General features: G+C 45.2%; 1 protein-coding gene across 3 annotated transcripts; it reads right to left on the bottom strand.

Annotated features, from left to right (window-relative positions):
* Positions 1–1,195: 1,195 nt before the first annotated feature.
* On the bottom strand, positions 1,196–16,392 carry LOC133360525 (zinc finger protein 501-like). Of its 3 annotated transcripts, XM_061579309.1 has the most exons (4): positions 16,366–16,392; positions 11,806–11,838; positions 4,975–5,952; positions 1,196–4,917 (listed from the first exon to the last, which is right to left on the bottom strand). In XM_061579309.1, exons 3-4 carry the CDS (start codon positions 5,869–5,871, stop codon positions 4,564–4,566), a joined length of 1,251 nt encoding a protein of 416 aa, XP_061435293.1. In that variant the 5' UTR covers positions 5,872–5,952; positions 11,806–11,838; positions 16,366–16,392; the 3' UTR covers positions 1,196–4,563. The 3 variants fall into 3 exon arrangements, with proteins under 3 accessions (XP_061435293.1, XP_061435291.1, XP_061435292.1); XM_061579307.1 differs by having other exon boundaries at positions 1,196–5,952; positions 16,366–16,388; XM_061579308.1 differs by lacking the exons at positions 11,806–11,838; positions 16,366–16,392 and adding an exon at positions 6,691–6,851 and having other exon boundaries at positions 1,196–5,952.
* Positions 16,393–17,246: the final 854 nt, after the last annotated feature.

Here is a 17,246-nt window from a genome sequence, read left to right as displayed (position 1 = left end):
CACTGTAAGTAGCAGTTGAGGGCTGTCTTCCACTCCACGGAATATATTTTATAGGGAAACGTTAGGTGACAGTAGTATTATTATTGTTATGTTTCCAGCGGCTGACCTGGGGATTGAACTGGGGCAGTTGGGATTTCTGGGACGGAGCAAGGCATGACAGGAGCGGCAGGAGCGGGGAACCAAGCCGGCTGCAGCCTGGCACTGGCCAAGCGTGGAGACTTGCCATCTGGTTCCCTGGGTGGCTGCGGACATCTCCCACTGCTCGAAGAGGGGATAAGCTCGAGGCACGAATTGCCCACTGCGAGGGGTTGGCAGGCAAGGGGTGGAAACACCTGAGGAGGAACACGGGGCCATCTGTAAAGCAGAGTTGTGTGTGGGAGAGTAGGGGAGGTGTTTGACCCCCCCCCCCAAAAGAAAAACTTGTGCGAGTCTAGGGAAGGCGTTAGGAACACTAGGTGTGATTGGATGTGTGTGGGTTGTTTTATGCTTATTCGTATTCCGGCATCTACAAACTTATTCTGGCGTAGACAAACTACGCTGTGTCTGCGGCAAGAGTTACATTGGGGAAACTAAGCGACATGTCTCAGACCGTGTTCGTGAACATAAGGCAGATCTGAAACACGGAAGGACCAATAACTCAGCCGTGGCTGATCATTGTTTTAATGCGGTGAGCTCACATGAAATTGATTTCTCTAAGACGAAGGTACTTTGCAAGCCCACTGGCTATCAACAAAGATTTGTTCATGAAGCCATCCATATAGACGCAGACACAATTTCAACCGAGAAGATGGGTACAAACTGAGCAATCATTGGAAGGACGTTAACGACCAGCTTAAGTCATAATTGGCTATGATGTTCCAATCCGACCACCTTCCAATGTTAGTTGTGCTATACGCCCATTTCAAACTTGCGCTTTCAGTCACTTCGCGCGCCGACCCCTTGGTTGCGGCTCTGCGATCTCTCATTAACATGCTAATCTCTTTTTAACATGATAATTTTCACCTGGCAGCCCTTTGATTGGAGAAAATGAACTACGACCGGGCTCCCTGCCGAACATTATCATTGGCTGCTGACATTTGGGCTACGCCCATTTCAAACCCTTATAAACAGTTTTTCTTGGAAGCGAACCCCCCCCCCCCCCCTTTCCTGAAGACGACCGCTTGCATTGCAATCGAAACGTCGTATTTTTCTGTTATTTTTGATTATTTTCTTTGAACCTATCTACGTGACTTTACCAAAAGACCCAAGAATATGAATTCCTGCAGTCACTAAAGCTTTAAGTCAAGATTTATTCTTATTCATTTGATTTGCTTTGTGGTAGCCTGCTACCAGGATATAACTCCTCTGCTTGGGGGTGGAAGGTGTAAATAAAAGCTAACATATGTTGTATGTCGGGTCTAGAAAATTTTAGACAAAGAAAAGGAAGATTGCACTACTAAGAATTATAACGAAATTATGCTAATTTATGTATTTATGCACATTTATTATCCTAATTGTGGAGATAATCCTCTTACTTTATGCCAATGTATGTGATTATGCTAATGTGGGCAGTTATGAAAATTATGCTTAGCTTCGTTGTCTAGGGTCGTGTTATCAATCGGGAAAATGCAATTATTCTTGCTTAAACATTTACTGATTATGTCTGAGTGTTTATGTCAGGTCTTGAATTCAAATCTCAACACAGGATACAGTTCTTAAAAATAAGATTATTACGCATGAACTCAGGAAGGAAGCACTCAAGACTCTTTAAGCAATTTTAATTCTAAACAAAAACATGACTCTAATATGCGAACTCTCATGCTTGGAATTATCCACGGTACCACCGGGGAATCACCTCTCACTGATCAGTACATGTAACCATCAATGATTGTGTTAACTGGGCAACCGAAAAATTGATTAATTCCACCGAGTAACGTGAGCAAATACAGCGATAGGGAAAGTCCTTAAAACATGCATGCGACGATATTCATACAAAAGGCAATAAAAAGCGAATTATTATATCACGAAGGCAAAAGTATACGTCAATAGATTCATCGGCAAGATTATATAATTAACGAAACGTCTTGAGACAATGGTGTGCGACGGTGTGTCCTGCTTACGCGATATGCTTACCTCTTGACTAAGCTTCAATTAATTAGTGGGCAAGATTCAGTGTTCAAAAGAAAGTTTTAACACAATATTCTCCCTGTGAGCGTGTAGATTCTTAACGAAGGTTTCAAAAGTTTAGTTTGCATCGATGAATCTATTGGTAATTTTATGCGATTAAAAAATATATAATATAACGACTAATGTACTTATAACGACCGTGTTCATATCACTCGATGAGCATCGATGCCTTCACGACCAGTTAATGGTTCATGTGTGTGTGTATTGTCCCCTTGATAAATTCTTTGTTTTAAGCAGAGGCCGGGCGCCAGAGGTCGCAACCGGGTACCCGATACCCGTACCCTACCCGATACCCGGCCGGGTACGGGTAGCCGTTTGCGACCCTGGTGCGGCTGGGTACGGGTAGGCCGTGAGTCACTGGTGAGTAACCGTTTGTCACTCATTTCGGGTAGGGTACGGGTACGCGTAGGGAACGGGAACCCGTACCTGGCCGGGTACAGGTACCCATTTGCGACCCTGGTGTGGCCGGGTACGGGTAAGGAATCAAAACCCGTTTGCGACCTCTGCCGGGTGCTGTGTCGTGAGCTTGTGAGGGTGGGGGAGGGGCATACAAACAGCTTGTGGCTCCCTTTTGCTCTCTCGCACGGGCGTGTCTGCAGTTAACCGCCGGCTCTCTCTTTCTGCTGCTAGATGAGCTGCGTCGGCACGATGCTCGTCCTTGAAGATGCTAGGTCGCTCGTGTGGCTCGTCCGCTGGCAAGCGGACACCTGTGCTCGGTGGCACTGGCGGCACGGCTGTGCGCCCTCTCTGGCTACGGGGTCTCTGACGATGAACAATGCTCTCGTTCGCTGGTGGCAGGCACAAATGTCTGATGAAGCTGGTTCTCTGTGATGCTGGCTTGGTCGATGTTTGGCGCTTTCCGCCCTTTCTCGAGGATGATTGCTGAAATTCTCGTCAGCTCCACTCGCACTGCAGCGGCTCGGTGGAGTGGGCACTCAGGGCAGAGTGGCTTTCGAGCGATACCTCTTCGGTCTCGATCAGCGCCGAAGTCGCACTGGTAGCACATCGCTACTCAGCGGGCCTCGCCATCCTGGTTGATTGCAGAGTCTTCGTCTGCTGGATTCTTCTTCTGCTGGCAAGCTTCTTCTGTGTTGGTGGTGTTTTGATGTATGGCTGTGTCTCTCTTTACATCTGAATTCTCTCCCTTCCCTGCGTCTCTTGCGAGGAAAAAAAAACACATGCTTACTCTGTTCTGCTCTTCCCCCGTGCCCACGCCCGATTGCCCCCCCCCCTCTTCCTTTGGTGACCCCGAGAGAGCGGTTTTCCGTCAAGTTTATGCTTGTTTGCGTTTCCCCCCCTTCTTAGTGTTATCTCGAGGCCAGACACCCTTCATACTTATTTATGGCTGACATGTGTTTGTCGAATTGTTGGAAGACAAAGGTGGCCAGGGAGGCTTTGGTTCCATGGAATACATATTATGTGGTATTGTGTTGGATTTATTCCTTGTATCTCTTATGAGTTACACCCGGTTTTAATATATCGTGATTATTCGGTTCATGTTTAATCAATATTCGTAATGCTCTTCATTACGTCATTATTTTGAGGGTTCTGCCAAGCTTGGTTATAAGTCTGTCTCCATGGATTGGTGTTTTATTTTGAGTTATATTTTGATGCTGGAAGAATAGCATTAGTTTGGACTTAAGTTTTCGTGATGGCAGGGGCTCGTGTATTTGGTTCATTTGGTGAAGTTACATAGATAGAAAGATACCATACAAAATAATATGAGTTGAATAAGGGTGAAATAAAATAAGTAACAATGATAAAACCACTGATAGACTGCCAGCCTATAACGTGGATTTGTTCTTTTTGCCGAGTTTCAAATTTTTATCGTTAAAGAAGATGCGAGTTGTAATGTTGTTTGTTTGTCTCTGCTCTGTGTTTTTTTCCTGGCTCTGCATATTTGTTTATGAACTGTCCAAAACGTTTGGGAAGGTCGGGGTCATATGCCCTTTGTCAATCTGGAAATTTCCAGATAGTCGCTAACCTTCCTCTGCCCTGAGTTTATTATTTAATGGCATTTTACGACCTCCAAATGCTGGGTGCTTGTTAGGGGTAGCGGGGTTAAATTATTTATTAAAAATATATATTGGCCGAATTATTCTTGATATGAATTTTGGAAAAAGGCCTATATATATACACATCCCTAACAGCCAAGTCTCTGAGTGGTCTAACACCAGCTCGACGGCAATACACCCCAACCATCAGCCCTCCGTGGATAGGTAACGTGACAGATGGGTGACCAGCATCGTGCCCAACTACCTTTGTCTTCCCAGTGGCGATGTTTACACATTGTACCAGGTACTCATTTGTGACCGAGTTGACCTAGGGGAGGCCCAGGACCGGTTCAAATAATCGTCACCGGTGTTAGCCGTGAGCGGGAATCAAACTCGGCCGTTGTTACACCACTCCCCCAAAATCCACCCACACCTCCACATCCACAAATTCCCTGTGGTGGCCTCGTTCTTCCTCAGAGTCTGAATCCTTCTCCTGCTTCACGCGGACTTCATCCACCTGGAGGTCAGGTCCTGGAGTTGAACCTTCATCTTCACATTTGACCTTCACTTCTTTATATTCTACCTTCACCTCTTCACATTCCACCTTCACCTCTTCACATTCCACCTTCACCTCTTCACATTCCATCTTCACCTCTTCACATTCCATCTTCACCTCTTCACATTTCACCTTCACCTCTTCACATTCCACCTTCACCTCTTCACATTTCACCTTCACCTCTTCACATTTCACCTTCACCTCTTCACATTTCACCTTCACTCCACATTCCACCTTCACTCCACATTCCACCTTCACTCCACATTCCACCTTCACCTCTTTACATTTCACCTTCACTTCTTTATGTTTCACCTTCACTTCCTTATGTTTCACCTTCACTTCCTTATGTTTCACCTTCACTTCCTTATGTTTCACCTTCACTTCCTTATGTTTCACCTTCACTTCCTTATGTTTCACCTTCACTTCCTTATGTTTCACCTTCACTTCCTTATGTTTCACCTTCAGTTCTTTATGTTTCACCTTCAGTTCTTTATGTTTCACCTTCACTGCTAGCGACGTTGCGACGATTGGGTTGTCTTCTGGTCCTTGTTCCATGCGAGATGGGCTCAATTCGGCTCTTTTTTTACGTCCACGTCTCGATTTCACCTTCGACTTATTGTGGATCTTTTCATGCCTCCTTCGGCCTTCAGGCCGTGCAAATGGCTTCCCACACACAGTGCACTTGAAGGGCTTTTCGTCAGAGTGCATTATAAGGTGTCTTTTAAGATGTGCTGCATCTCCAAATGCTTTCTCACACACAGTGCACTTGAAGGGCTTATTGCCGGAGTGTATTTTCTCATGATGTGTAAGACATCGTAGAAGCCCAAATGACTTGCCACACACAGTGCACTTGAATGGCTTCTTGCTTACGTGCATTTCCTCATGAACACGAAGACATTGTAACCATGAAAATGTCTTCTCACACACAGTGCACTTGAATGGCCTCTCGCCTGAGTGTCTTCTCTCGTGAATTTGACAATCTCGATTAAGTAAAAATGCCTTCCCACACACAGTGCACTTGAAGGGCTTCTCACCTGTGTGTCTTCTCTGATGAATGTTAAGAGATCCTGCCTGTGTAAATGTCGCCTCACACACCATGCACTTGAAGGGCTTCTCTTTCGTGTGTGTTCTCTGGTGTTTCTTCAATTTTCCCATCTCATCCGTATTGTATGGACACTGGAAGCATCGATGCCTTTTAATTCCAGCCCCAAATCTCACTGCTCCACGTGAACGATTCTGCAAATATATACACACATATTACACAGCACATACAAGCAGCCCTCGCTTAGCACAACCCCGTAGAGTACCGATTCCCTATCCCGCTTTGTCCTGGAGATTTTTTTTCTTTACAATGAAGAAAAATCAACAAAGTGCTTACTCGCAAGTTAGAACACACAGCAGGAGCGCTGGTCTAGGAAACGTTGCTGTTCCCATCATTCGCTCAGCCAACGAGAGCAACGCACGGCTCTGAGCAAACCAGACCCCACCTCCACAATTACATTGAAGAAAAACAAATAGATTTACTTAACCAGGTTGAGAACTCGTGAGACCAGGATAAGAGTCTCAGGGCTCCACCTAAAAGAAACCTCTGCACAGAAAGTTAGACCTCCGATTAGCACGGTAGGCTACGTATGGTGCAAAAGAAGTTCAACATAGCAGACCATGGAGTTATTGGAGCTCTTCTCCAAGAAAAAAACCAGATTGGAAATGCAGCAGCAGCTCCTCTAACCTTGTCTCCCACCACTGCCTTGCAGCATAGTAAAAAGCACTCATGAGTACAATACATACTGATATTTCCATACATTTATTTATTTATTTCGGAAATGTTTATCACTTATTATGAACACTGTTACCGATACCCCCAATGAAGCCCTCGTATATTGCTCGTACATAAGTAATTTCAGGAATGCATCCCTATGTAGTATACAATGGGGTATGATTACCGCTTTTAGGGCTGATACAATTGGTGCTCACTTCGAGGAATGCATCATGATGAGCTCGAAGGCGAGCGCTGCTTGTATAATGGCACCCATGCTGACTGGAAGGTACCGCTCAATCTTCTTCCTCTCCCAGTGCCAGGGCAGGTTTTGCCCATGTGCCGTTCAGCAGGCTAAACCCACTGCTGTGCTGTCACAAATCACAGCAAGCTCGGTTCACCACTCTGGTCAAATGTAGCAGCCACCCTGATTAGTAAGACAGTCGTCAGACATAGTTAAGTCTGTCTTGAAAAGCATCTCCTTAAATGGGCATTTTCCCTCCGCCTACTTATGGCCATTTACCCTGGTTCTGAGCGATTGGGTTCGTGAGAGTATATGAGTTGGTGAGCGTGAGGTTGGGTGAGGATGTGGGTTAGTGAGTGGATAAATGAGTCGACGTGTGATTGGCCTACTATCCATCCTGGGTTTAACCCAGCCGGATTGTGTGCAGAGCTCACAAATCCTCTAAAAATCAGGAAACAAGTCCCATTGGTGAGCAGATCTGGCAGGCAAGGCTGCGCTTGGCTGGGTCATGTGGCCTGCATGCCCAGCCACCGCATGCCCAAACAGCTTTTGTTTAACCGGATAGATGGGGAGAAACGGGTGTGGGGCATGGGTTAGAGAAGAGATTGACTCTTGTGGTACACTCTACAAACGTATATTATAATTTCGATTACTATATATAAATAAAGATCTTAATCTGGATGTATGTCTCAAAAACCTCTCGGGTACTTCACGTCAAGGTAGAAAGCTGAAATTTGGTCTATAGGTGGCTTTTAAATTTTTCATTTTAAGGCCCTTAAATATCGATTTTAAGTGCTCCATGAACATGTTTGTGCGTGTCATTCAGAAATGGTTCAAAATATAAGATTGCAGGTTTTTTTCGTTTGATAGTGTTAAAGAAGTAACATTAAAGCGAACCATTGTTCTTGTTTTGTATTATTTTTCTCATCTTATCTTATAATAATTTATATAACGCTTTATTCAAGGCACTTTACACAGAATTAACAATGGTACATATTAATGTAACGTTGGAGATGAGGTTATTTAAATAGACGAGAAGAAGCAATGGGCAAACCTCTGATGTGTGAAATTGGTGAAAGCTAAATTGACAATAAATAATGATGAATGGATTGAATGAATGTGGAATGAGTGAGAGCCATATGAGAAAATGAAGGAAAAGTAACTGTGGCAGATATGAGGTGGAGATTAAGGGCATCTTGAGTGCGGAATGGAAATTAGTGATCGAAGGTGACTGTTCAATGTGGAAGGGAATTTTGTTCGAGTGAAGGAGTGCAACAAGAGAAATAGAACAAAAGCATGATTGACCGCAAGAAGTAGGAGGAACAGAGAAACGGCAAACATTGTGAACATAGAGGGCAAGAAGGCGACGTAGAGACATACAATAGTGGCACAATACAGTGGGGTCAAGACCGTGAGGGAATTTGGAGACCAGGGTGAGAAATTTGAACAGGTAATGGTAGTACACAGGGAGCCAGTGCAGTTGCGTGAGCAGGGCCGAAGTATGGGAATTATAGGGAAGGTTGAATTTGAGCTGAGCCGAGTTGTTTTGGATTTGTTGGAGGAGGACAAAAGAGTAAATGGGCAGACCGAGCATAGTCCAGATGGGTATGGATAAGGGAATGGACTAGAAGTTTTGCAGCAGAGGTGGAAATAAGTGGTCGGATTTTGCGAATGTTGAACAAATGAAACCGGCAAGCATGGGTAGTGGTGGAAATGTGATCAGTAAGGGAGAGGGAAGAGTCAAAGATAATACAAATGTTGCTGGCTAAGGAAATAGGGGAAATAGAAAAAGGAGCAGGGAATGGTGGGACAGAGGAGGGGAAAATGAGGCCGGGGAAAGATTATTTGAGTTTTGGAAGGGTTGAGGGACAGAGAGTGACGTGCCATCCAAGGTTGGATAGAAACCAGGCAGAATGAGATATGGGAGAGGTCAGGGTAAAAGGAAAGGAGAAGAACATTCGGATGTCATCTCTATAGAAATGTTGGGGAAAGTTCAGCAATGCAGCAACAATGCTAATGCAGTTAATTTCCCCCCCGCATCCCCAGCGTTTGGCATTGTTGCTGCATTGCCATTGTTGCTGCATTAGCACTCGTGCACCGCCCGTGCTTCTGGTGTTGTGGATACACTTGGGCTACGCCCATCCCCAAACCCTTATACTGTAAACGGTTTGTCTTTAGAGGCTGACTCCTTTGCCTGATGACGACCGCGTGTGTTGCGATCGAAACATCGTGATTTGTTTTATATTATTTCTAACTACGTGACTTTACCGAAAGAACCAAAGAGTATGGATTCCTGCAGTCACGAAAGCTTCAAATCAAGATTTGACTGGAGCAGGTAGCTTAAGTATATTTAGCGGTGGAGCGAGGGTGGCTAAGGGAGATGATTGGTATTCACAAGGCTGATGATGAAGCGGTGGTAGGTGGTGGATGATAGTACGAGGGGATGGTGGTATTAAGGATGGGAGATAGTGGATGCATGGAGATGGATAATCTCACATGAAGCATGAGGAGTAACATGGAGAGTATGACTCCTGCCATCTCGATAACCGCGACGGCGAGATCTGGGCCCTTTGACGAAGAAAATACCCAAACCATGAGGTTTATAAAGGAATAAGGGGTGAACATATTTAATATAAGCGGTGGGACTGAGTGTAAACAACCCATCACGCGAGTAGGCAGGACCAGAGTTTGGGTGTATGCCGACTGGAAACTGAGAACAGGCTCCAGTTAAGAACCAGGCTACATTTCGATTCAAAGCTTTCGTGACTGGAGGGATTCATCTTCTTGGTTCTTTCGGTAAAGTCACGTAGAAGGGAAATAATAAAATAAAGAAATAAAAAAATAATAAAATAATTCTCACGACGTTTCGGCTACAACGCAAGCAGCCGTCCTCAGGCTAAGAACCAGGCTACAGTCTACATTATAGACTGCCAGTTCACTCACCACACTTAATAACCAGGCTACAGTCTACATTATAGACTGCCAGTTCACTCACCACACTTAATAACCAGGCTACAGTCTACATTATAGACTGCCAGTTCACTCACCACACTTAATAACCAGACTACAGTCTACATTATAGACTGCCAGTTCACTCACCACACTTAATAACCAGGCTACAGTCTACATTATAGACTGCCAGTTCATTCGCCACACTTAATAACCAGGCTACAGTCTACATTATAGACTGCCAGTTCACTCACCACACTTAATAACCAGACTACAGTCTACATTATAGACTGCCAGTTAACTCACCACACTTAATAACCAGGCTACAGTCTACATTATAGACTGCCAGTTCATTCGCCACACTTAATAACCAGGCTACAGTCTACATTATAGACTGCCAGTTCACTCACCACACTTAATAACCAGGCTACAGTCTACATTATAGACTGCCAGTTCACTCACCACACTTAATTAGCAGGCTATAGACTGCCAGTTCACTCACTCCGATTAATAACCAGGCTACAGTATACATTATAGACTGCCAGTTCACTCACCACACTTAATAACCAGGCTACAGTCTACATTAGAGACTGCCAGTTCACTCACCACACTTAATTAGCAGGCTACAGTCTACATTATAGACTGCCAGTTCACTCACCACACTTAATAACCAGGCTACAGTCTACCTTATAGACTGCCAGTTCACTCACCACACTTAATAACCAGGCTACAGTCTACATTATAGACTGCCAGTTCACTCACTCCGATTAAGAACCAGGCTACAGTTAACACGAGTGGTTTTGTTTTCTATTTTTATTTTATTCTTTTTTATTTTTATTCACTTTATTTTTATATCTACTTGACTTTACCGAAAGAACCAAAAAATACTCTTTGAACCAAATAATACTATTATAGAGTTAGTATAGCTACTACTACAGCCAGTAGACACGTCTATAGAGTTAGTTTATCTACGACTACAGCCAGTACAGTGTGTGCATTAGTGTATAGTGTACAGTATTGTAGTGTGCACAGTAGTAAGTTGGTGTGTAGTGCAGTGTGTAGTGGTGTAGTGTGTGCATTCGTGTAGTGTACAGTGGTGTAGTGTGTACGGTAGTGTAGTGTGTATAGTAGTGTAGTGTATATAGTAGTGTAGTGTGTATAGTAGTGTAGTGTGTATAGTAGTGTAGTGTGTATAGTAGTGTATGTGTACAGTAGTGTAGTGTGTATAGTAGTGTATGTGTACAGTAGTGTAGTGTGTACAGTAGTGTAGTGTGTACAGTATAGTAGTGTAGTGTGTACAGTAGTGTAGTGTGTATAGTAGTGTAGTGTGTACAGTAGTGTAGTGTGTACAGTAGTGTAGTGTGTATAGTAGTGTAGTGTGTACAGTATAGTAGTGTAGTGTGTACAGTAGTGTAGTGTGTACAGTAGTGTAGTGTAGTGTGTATAGTAGTGTATGTGTACAGTAGTGTATGTGTACAGTAGTGTAGTGTGTGTACAGTAGTGTAGTGTGTACAGTAGTGTAGTGTGTGTACAGTAGTGTAGTGTGTGTACAGTAGTGTAGTGTGTGTACAGTAGTGTAGTGTGTACAGTAGTGTAGAGTGTACAGTAGTGTAGAGTGTACAGTAGTGTAGAGTGTACAGTAGTGTAGTGTGTACAGTAGTGTAGTGTGTACAGTAGTGTAGTGTGTACAGTAGTGTAGTGTGTATAGTAGTGTATGTGTACAGTAGTGTAGCGTGTGTGTACAGTAGTGTAGTGTACAGTGGTGTAGTGTGTACGGTAGTGTAGTGTGTATAGTAGTGTAGTGTGTATAGTAGTGTAGTGTGTACAGTAGTGTAGCGTGTGTGTACAGTAGTGTAGTGTGTAGTAGTGTAGTGTGTACAGTAGTGTAGTGTGTACAGTAGTGTAGTGTGTACAGTAGTGTAGTGTGTACAGTAGTGTAGTGTGTACACATCTCAGCCAGGGCACCCCTGGACGAGGACACTGAGACGCGGTGCGAGGTGAAAAAACATTTTTTAAACTTAGAAAATAAAAGCAAATAAAATAATGCGAAGCCCTGCATGGCTAGGCCGCACGTGGACATCGATCCGTAGCTGCTACTCAATTGATATCCCTAGGAGAGAACGAAGAAGCGAAGCTTTACCTGCGTAGACAACAACCAAACATCACAGCAACATTTCGATTTAAAGCTTTCGTGACTGCAGGGATTCATCTTCTTGGTTCTTTCGGTAAAGTCACGTAGAAGGGAAGTAATAAAATAATAAAAATAAAACATAATAAAACAATTCTCACGACGTTTCGGCCACAACGCAAGCAGCCGTCCTCAGGTGAAAACCAGGTCCGTCGAGGCGACAGAGTCTGAATGAAACAGCACACGGGCTTAGAGCATATATATAAGCTGGGCGCATTGACAAAGGAATTTGCATATCAACAGGAATTTAGCATATTTATGGGAAATGCAGGAATGTAATTAGTACTGCATATGCATGTGCATTATGCAGGATTAACAGCATCAAAGGGAGCTGCAGTTACTGCTGCTGCAGCAGTTGCTGCTGCTGCAGTTTCTGCTGCTGCTGCAGTTGCTGCTGCAGTTGCTGCTGCTGCTGCACTTGCTGCTGCTGCACTTGCTGCTGCTGTTGCACTTGCTGCTGCTGCTGCAGTTGCTGCCTTATCCATTTTAATATAACACTATGTATTATTCTACCCACCCTAATGTGTATCATACTGCTATATGTTTACTGTACAATTACGACACCATACATTACTCTGCACACTGCACCATGCCAGTGAGTGGAACGCGGTCTGAAAGTCACCGTTAACGTGAACACAATCAGTTAAGATCCGAAATGGTTTATTACGTCCTTCCAATGATTGCTAAGCCAGAATCCATCTTCTCGGTTGAAATTGTCTCTGTGTTTGTATATGTGGATCGCCTCATGAACGAATCTCTCATGATAGCCAGATGGCTTGCAGAGAACCTCTGTCTTGGAGAAGTCAATGTCATGTGAGCCCACTGAATTGTAACAGTGATCTGCCACGGCTGAGGTGTTTGTCCTACCGTGTTTCAGGTCTGCCTTATGTTCACGGATGCGGTCCGAGACATGTCGTTTGGTTTCTCCAATGTAACTGCTACCACAGAGGCAACTTAGTTTGTAGACGCCAGGGTACTGTATGTCTGGAACCACATCTTTTACAGACGGGACCAGATCACGGATTTTATGTACTGTGTTGAATCGGACCTGGATCTTGTGTTTAATCAGGATTTTGGAGATCTTTTTTGTGACCCCAGCAATGTAGGGTAAGGTGATGGTCTTGAAAGGCTCCTCAACAGGATCCTTCTTGATGGTTGGAGTGATGGCTTTGCGGATTGTGTAGTCGGAGTAACCATTAGCCTTAAGAGCTTGGCGTACGTGTTTGAGTTCACTGGAAATGTGTTCATGGTCGGAGATGCATTGGGCTCTATGATATAGAGTCTTGATGAGGGAATTCTTCTGGGATGGATGGTGGTGGGAATCCGGTTTTAGATAAGCATCCGTGTGGGTGGCTTTCCTGTAGACAGAGTGGCTCATTGAACCATCAGGTCTCCTTTTGATTAGGACATCCAAAAAGGGTAGCTTGCCATCATTTTCGACTTCCATGGTGAATCTGATGGCTGGGTGTATGGAATTGATGTGGTCGAGAAATTGGTCTAGAGCAGGTCGGCCATGTGGCCAGATGACAAAAGTGTCGTCTACGTACCTCTTCCATAAGGTCGGGCGTAGAGTGGCAGTCTGGATGGCGTCCGTCTCAAATTTCTCCATGAAGATGTTGGCTACAACCGGAGATAGGGGGGAGCCCATTGGGGTGCCCTCAATTTGCTTGTAGAAGGTTCCATTCCAGGTGAAGTATGTATTGGTTAAGCAGTGTCTCACCAGGGGGGGTACCCCAGCATTCAGTCCTTGATGAACCAAGTCTTCAATGATTGCGATGGTGTCAGGCACAGGCACCTTGGTGAACAAGGAAACCACATCAAAACTGACAAGCAGGTCGTCTGGGGACAGGGCAATCCCCTTGATTGTCGATACCAGGTCAGTAGAGTTTAGTACTGCAGAGGTGGTTTTTCCAGTGAAAGGCCGTAGGATTTCGGACAAAAAACGAGCCAGTTTGTAAGTGGGGGAGTTGATAGTAGAGACAATGGGACGAAGAGGTGTATCTTCTTTATGTATCTTTGGCAAGCCGTACAATCTTGGTGGCCTGGCTGCAGAAGGTTTCAACGATAACTGTTTGGTCTGATCAATTAATGCGGTTGAAGCAGAAATGATGTTGTTGGTTTTGGAGACGAGGCTGTTGGTAGGGTCTCTTTTTATTTTTGTATAGCTGCCATCGTTGAGTAGTTCTTGAATTTTGTTGTTGTATTCTATTTTGTCCATGATGACAGTGGCATTGCCTTTGTCGGCTGAGAGGATGACATTGTCATCCTCTCAGCCGACAAAGGCAATGCCACTGTCATCATGGACAAAATAGAATACAACAACAAAATTCAAGAACTACTCAACGATGGCAGCTATACAAAAATAAAAAGAGACCCTACCAACAGCCTCGTCTCCAAAACCAACAACATCATTTCTGCTTCAACCGCATTAATTGATCAGACCAAACAGTTATCGTTGAAACCTTCTGCAGCCAGGCCACCAAGATTGTACGGCTTGCCAAAGATACATAAAGAAGATACACCTCTTCGTCCCATTGTCTCTACTATCAACTCCCCCACTTACAAACTGGCTCGTTTTTTGTCCGAAATCCTACGGCCTTTCACTGGAAAAACCACCTCTGCAGTACTAAACTCTACTGACCTGGTATCGACAATCAAGGGGATTGCCCTGTCCCCAGACGACCTGCTTGTCAGTTTTGATGTGGTTTCCTTGTTCACCAAGGTGCCTGTGCCTGACACCATCGCAATCATTGAAGACTTGGTTCATCAAGGACTGAATGCTGGGGTACCCCCCCTGGTGAGACACTGCTTAACCAATACATACTTCACCTGGAATGGAACCTTCTACAAGCAAATTGAGGGCACCCCAATGGGCTCCCCCCTATCTCCGGTTGTAGCCAACATCTTCATGGAGAAATTTGAGACGGACGCCATCCAGACTGCCACTCTACGCCCGACCTTATGGAAGAGGTACGTAGACGACACTTTTGTCATCTGGCCACATGGCCGACCTGCTCTAGACCAATTTCTCGACCACATCAATTCCATACACCCAGCCATCAGATTCACCATGGAAGTCGAAAATGATGGCAAGCTACCCTTTTTGGATGTCCTAATCAAAAGGAGACCTGATGGTTCAATGAGCCACTCTGTCTACAGGAAAGCCACCCACACGGATGCTTATCTAAAACCGGATTCCCACCACCATCCATCCCAGAAGAATTCCCTCATCAAGACTCTATATCATAGAGCCCAATGCATCTCCGACCATGAACACATTTCCAGTGAACTCAAACACGTACGCCAAGCTCTTAAGGCTAATGGTTACTCCGACTACACAATCCGCAAAGCCATCACTCCAACCATCAAGAAGGATCCTGTTGAGGAGCCTTTCAAGACCATCACCTTACCCTACATTGCTGGGGTCACAAAAAAGATCTCCAAAATCCTGATTAAACACAAGATCCAGGTCCGATTCAACACAGTACATAAAATCCGTGATCTGGTCCCGTCTGTAAAAGATGTGGTTCCAGACATACAGTACCCTGGCGTCTACAAACTAAGTTGCCTCTGTGGTAGCAGTTACATTGGAGAAACCAAACGACATGTCTCGGACCGCATCCGTGAACATAAGGCAGACCTGAAACACGGTAGGACAAACACCTCAGCCGTGGCAGATCACTGTTACAATTCAGTGGGCTCACATGACATTGACTTCTCCAAGACAGAGGTTCTCTGCAAGCCATCTGGCTATCATGAGAGATTCGTTCATGAGGCGATCCACATATACAAACACAGAGACAATTTCAACCGAGAAGATGGATTCTGGCTTAGCAATCATTGGAAGGACGTAATAAACCATTTCGGATCTTAACTGATTGTGTTCACGTTAACGGTGACTTTCAGACCGCGTTCCACTCACTGGCATGGTGCAGTGTGCAGAGTAATGTATGGTGTCGTAATTGTACAGTAAACATATAGCAGTATGATACACATTAGGGTGGGTAGAATAATACATAGTGTTATATTAAAATGGATAAGGCAGCAACTGCAGCAGCAGCAGCAAGTGCAACAGCAGCAGCAAGTGCAGCAGCAGCAAGTGCAGCAGCAGCAGCAACTGCAGCAGCAACTGCAGCAGCAGCAGAAACTGCAGCAGCAGCAACTGCTGCAGCAGCAGTAACTGCAGCTCCCTTTGATGCTGTTAATCCTGCATAATGCACATGCATATGCAGTACTAATTACATTCCTGCATTTCCCATAAATATGCTAAATTCCTGTTGATATGCAAATTCCTTTGTCAATGCGCCCAGCTTATATATATGCTCTAAGCCCGTGTGCTGTTTCATTCAGACTCTGTCGCCTCGACGGACCTGGTTTTCACCTGAGGACGGCTGCTTGCGTTGTGGCCGAAACGTCGTGAGAATTGTTTTATTATGTTTTATTTTTATTATTTTATTACTTCCCTTCTACGTGACTTTACCGAAAGAACCAAGAAGATGAATCACAGCAACAGCAGCAACATGGCGCAGCGTCTCGCCTGGGTCCACAGCGAGCACCGAACAAAGTGACTCGGGTGTCGTGACGTCACGCGGCGCAGAGGGTGAAATACATGACGTCATAGGTGGGGTGAACCCTCCTCCCTCCGCCCCCTTCATCCCTCCTCACCCCGCCCCCCTCCCCTTTTATTTTGTAATTTAATTATATTTTTATTTTCTATCTACGTGACTTCACCGAAAGAACCAGCAATAAGGATTTGCCACACCGGAAAGGAAATTGGCAGAGGTAAATGACGTCACGCGCAGCCGCATGGTGACATGACGTCACCACTAGCGCGGGACACCACCACTCGGGAGTCTCACGCCGATGACGTCACGCGCAGCCGCATGGTGACATGACGTCACCACCAGCGCAGGACACCACCGTTCAGACGTCTCACGCCGATGACGTCACGCGCAGCCGCATGGTGACATGACGTCACCAGCAGCGCGGGACACCGCCGCTCGGGCGTTTCACGCCGATGACGTCACGCGCAGCCGCATGGTGACATGACGTCACCAGCAGCGCAGGACAACACCGCTCGGGCGTTTCACGCCGATGACGTCACGCGGAGTAGTGTGTTGCCTCCAAAACGTCGTGATTTTTTGTTTTATTTTATTTTCATTAATTTTGATGTTTTACCTACGTGACTTTACCGAAAACACCTAAGAATATGAGAGTGTTCTTATTTGTTCCATCTTATTTACCGGATCCCTGGTCTATCCTGCCGACTTAATTACATCATCAGCGCTCAGCAGCGTCACTATTGTGTTGTGAGTGCCACCATCCCCCCCACCAACAGCCCCGCACACTTCCCCCCCACCAACAGCCCCGCCCACTCCCCCCACCAACAGCCC

This window comes from Lethenteron reissneri, chromosome 69, assembly GCF_015708825.2.
Source record: "Lethenteron reissneri isolate LAM-NWPU_2019-01 chromosome 69, ASM1570882v1, whole genome shotgun sequence".
NCBI classification, from domain to species: Eukaryota; Metazoa; Chordata; class Hyperoartia; order Petromyzontiformes; family Petromyzontidae; genus Lethenteron; species Lethenteron reissneri.
The sequence above is the reverse complement of the archived record's forward strand: the minus strand, read 5'-3'. Positions and strand labels throughout refer to the sequence as shown.

Excerpts from the sequence above, each read along its gene's own strand:
- LOC133360525 (XM_061579307.1), bottom strand. The coding sequence starts at position 5,871 with ATGGGAAAATTGAAGAAACACCAGAGAACACACACGAAAGAGAAGCCC.